The 3801-nt window shown below is 42.9% G+C and overlaps 1 protein-coding gene across 1 annotated transcript in view; it reads left to right on the forward strand.

The window, feature by feature from the left end:
* LOC106103456 (zinc finger SWIM domain-containing protein 8-like) overlaps positions 1 to 3801 on the forward strand; it is a 17253-nt gene that overhangs the window by 11083 nt on the left and 2369 nt on the right. The window contains exons 16-22 of the mRNA XM_013283235.1: positions 51 to 422; positions 502 to 614; positions 682 to 779; positions 1135 to 1312; positions 1758 to 1954; positions 2511 to 2738; positions 3363 to 3796. Coding sequence (XP_013138689.1) covers positions 51 to 422; positions 502 to 614; positions 682 to 779; positions 1135 to 1312; positions 1758 to 1954; positions 2511 to 2738; positions 3363 to 3796 — 1620 coding nt within the window. The remainder of the gene's footprint in view (positions 1 to 50; positions 423 to 501; positions 615 to 681; positions 780 to 1134; positions 1313 to 1757; positions 1955 to 2510; positions 2739 to 3362; positions 3797 to 3801) is intronic.

Consider the following 3801-nt stretch of genomic DNA (forward strand, 5'->3'; position numbering starts at 1 on the left):
TTTTTATTTTATCATACAGTCCACTACAATAACACTACATCCAAGCACTGACAGACTTACCATTACCATGATTGGACCCATAGTAATGGAACGATTAACTTTCCACCTATTTATAATTGTGTACTTTTGATTCCTCTTCTGTTAAGGTCTGAACGATATTCAGGATATATTCAATGTTTGTATTACTTGATGCTGCATTGTGTTTTTCTCGTCTGTTACATGCATATAAGTGATCACATCACTTCCTCCAGATATAAAGGTAAACGCGTGTACCCGTCCGTACCGAACCAGCCGTCGGAGGCGTCGGCGCACTTCATGTTCGAGCTCGCTAAGTCCGTGCTGTTCAAAGCAGGCGGCAGCTCCAGCACCAGTCTGTTCACACAGACCACGTGCGCGCGCGAGGAGCCGCAGGGCCCGCACAGGTAACACCGCCTACTGCTGCACCAAACTGCTGCCAGCCGCTGTTCTAAGTGCTCGTAACGTTCTTCCAATCGTTTACAGAGGTTTACACATGGCTGCGTTCCAATTGGGTCTCTATGCACTAGGATTGCACAACTGCGTTAGTGCGAATTGGTTGAGTCGTACGTACTCCTCGCATGTTAGCTGGATCACAGGTAGGTAACGAAAATTGTACTTTTCGTTACTTCATAGTCGGATGTTTAAGACGTTGTTCTTGTTCAGGTCAAGCCATGGACATCGGTGCACCCGCGATTTTATTTTTAATCGACGCCTGGGAGGGACACTTGACACCGCCGGAAGCTGCTGGTATTGCTGATAAGGTATCAATTTTCCTTTATTTGAGACTTTTTTTTAAATTTCAGTGTAGATATTAATGTTGTTAATAATATGTTAATGATGATCTTATATCTTAATAATAATACTTTCCGATTTATCGAAATTTCATATGTACATAATTTACCCGACGTCCTAAGGGTGAAGGAAAACATCGTGATGCAACCTGCACATATCGGCGAAGAAATTCAAAGATATGTGTGAAGTCAACCAACCCGCATTGGGCCAGCGTGGTTGACTATGTCCTAGTCACCCTAACTTAGAATAGGCTCCGAGCCCCTCAGTGGGGACGCCTAGTNAGCTGGTGATGATGATGATGATGAATAATACGTTGATAAGCAGGCGTCGTCTGGTCGCGACGTGCATATCGTGCGCGCGGCGGCGGAGCTCGCGCTGTCGGTGTTGCCGCACGCGCACGCGCTCAACTACAACGAGATCCAGCGCGCCGTGCTGCAGTGCAAGGAGCAGAGCGACGCCATGCTGGAGCGCGCCTGCCTCACTGTGGAGGCCGCAGCCAAAGGTACACAAAATACTTTTAGCAAGAGACTTATTTCATACTTTCAGACTTTAGATAGAAGGAAGAAACCTTTCACACGTCTTAGATGAAGAATATAATTAACTAGCTGTTCTTGTGCGGTTTTATCCGCATGCAACTGCAAAAATTTTATTTTACTGTTTACATTTAACAAATTCTCAATAGCGAATGTCAATACCAATTACATAACTATGGCAATCCTGGTTCCTTGATGTTGGCAACAACTTATGATCTTCTTTCCCATATTAGGGTTTTTATACAAAATATTTATCATCTAAGTTTAATGGCGTGACAAAATATAGCCTAAAGCGTTACATAAGTGTAGGGCTTTTTATAAAAAAAATATGCTGTATTTGCTGACATCTTAGGCAACAAAGAAGTGTGTGTTTGCGCTTTATTGTAATAGTATAGATAATTGTATTTTGTACAGGCGGAGGCGTGTACCCCGAGGTGCTGTACACGGTGGCGCGCTACTGGCACGAGCTGTACCTGCGGCAGGGCACCGAGGAGGAGGCGGCAGAGGAGCCGCAGTACCGCGCGCCGCCGCCGCTGCCCATGCCCGTGTCCTACGCCCTGCCCTACCCCTTCACCTACCACCCCTACCCGCCGCACATCTACCAGCTGCAGGTAACCACTACTTTGAAAAATATTAACTTTATTATAGATTGTCTAAATAAGATTGATTACTTTGACAATTTAGTAGAGATGGGTTGTGTAAAACCAGACATGACTCTTTTCGATTATCGATTTTTATTCTTATAGAAGTTGGAATTGATAGATTCATAATTATAACTTATGAATTAAAAAAAAACACTGTTTTCTCAAATTAATAATGACCTTCAGAACCATTACAAGTAATGAGAGTAAATAAATATTTATTAATAGAATTGTCCTCTAAATTCGTTAATAATAAAATAATAATCAAAGTTAAGTTCGATAAATTTTATTTAAACCGAATGTCGATAGTTCATAATTGTTCGCTAGGCGTGTTTGTTTCGTCACTACAACACTTGTCTATTATGTACGGCATTTGCCTCCATACCAATTTAATTCGATACTTCATATGCGTCATTTATCAAACTAATGTATCTTATTTAGACAAATTATAGTTATTTCCATAATATTTTAATGTTCTTTAAATTCTCTCTAAAATGTTTAACTTTTAAAATGTAATCCATTTTAGTACGGAGGCGCTCCGCCCCCACACCCAGCGCCGCCGTACGCGATGCCGCAGTACTTCGTGCGGGGTATAGTGGCGCCGCCGCACCCGCACGCGCACGCGCACGCGTCGCACGCCGCCATGCCGCAGCACGTGCCGCACGCGTCGCACCAGCCGCTCCCCGCGCTGCCCGCGCTCCCCGCACACCCCGCGCACCAGCCGCACTCGCTGCCGCCACCTATACCTGTCAATGTGAGTATTACTGTATCATACGGATTAAATTAAGATTTTTTTTGGTAATCCAATCCTCTATATAAAATTATAATAGCGAAAGTTTAGATGAATTGTGACCTAAACGGCTGAACGAATCTTGATAAAATTTTATATACACAGACATAATCTGGAAGAAGAATACATAGGCTATTCACCTATGGGTTTTTTTCTTAAATTCCACGCGGACGGCGTCGTGGGCGAAAGCTAGTTTTTTTTTTTTTATAAAATTGCATACTTGTAATCTAGAGATGTTCAAAAAATATAGAAGTCACAGTTGAGGCTTCATTTGAAACATTTAATGGATCCTTAAAATCACATGTTAATGTAATTAATTGAATTTCAATTAATTGCCAATAAGTGAAATTAAATAATATTTCAAGGTTTATATTTTATTTTGTAACACTGTTTAGTTTATTTTAAAACATAAGATGAAACTTATTATAATTCTATAAAATGTTTTATAACATGTCAATACAAGGACATGAGCTGGCGTACTTAACTTGACAACAATCATAGTACCTTTCAAAGAAGTTACCCGTGAAAAAATACTGGTCCCTATGTTTAGCATATATGTTTCTTAAATGTATTTATTTCACTTCCCAGCATCCAGCGCCGATCCCCCCACCGATCCCGGCGACACATACCGTGGTAGCGGGCGTGGGCACAGTATCCGCAGTGGGCGCCGTTAATAGCGTAACTGGAGTGGGCAATGTCACAAACGTGGGCACAATGTCTAACGTGGGCAACATGGCAAACGTACCCAATATAGGAAACATGGGAAACTCCAGCAACATGGTGAATGTTAGCAACATGGGAAACGTGAGCACTATCGGAAACGTTAGTACCATGGGGAATGTTAACAACATGGGAAACGTGAGCGGCATGGGGAACATGGGAAACATGGGAAACGTCGGATTAATTGGAAACATGAGCAACACAGGAAATGTGGGAAACATGGGAAGCGGAGTGGTAGTGAACATGGGCAACATGGGCAACGTGAGTAACGTGGGCAGCGTGCCCCCGGGCGCGGCGGGGCTGCCCG

Source organism: Papilio polytes, unplaced genomic scaffold, assembly GCF_000836215.1.
Source record: "Papilio polytes unplaced genomic scaffold, Ppol_1.0 DF823731.1, whole genome shotgun sequence".
Taxonomy (NCBI): Eukaryota; Metazoa; Arthropoda; class Insecta; order Lepidoptera; family Papilionidae; genus Papilio; species Papilio polytes.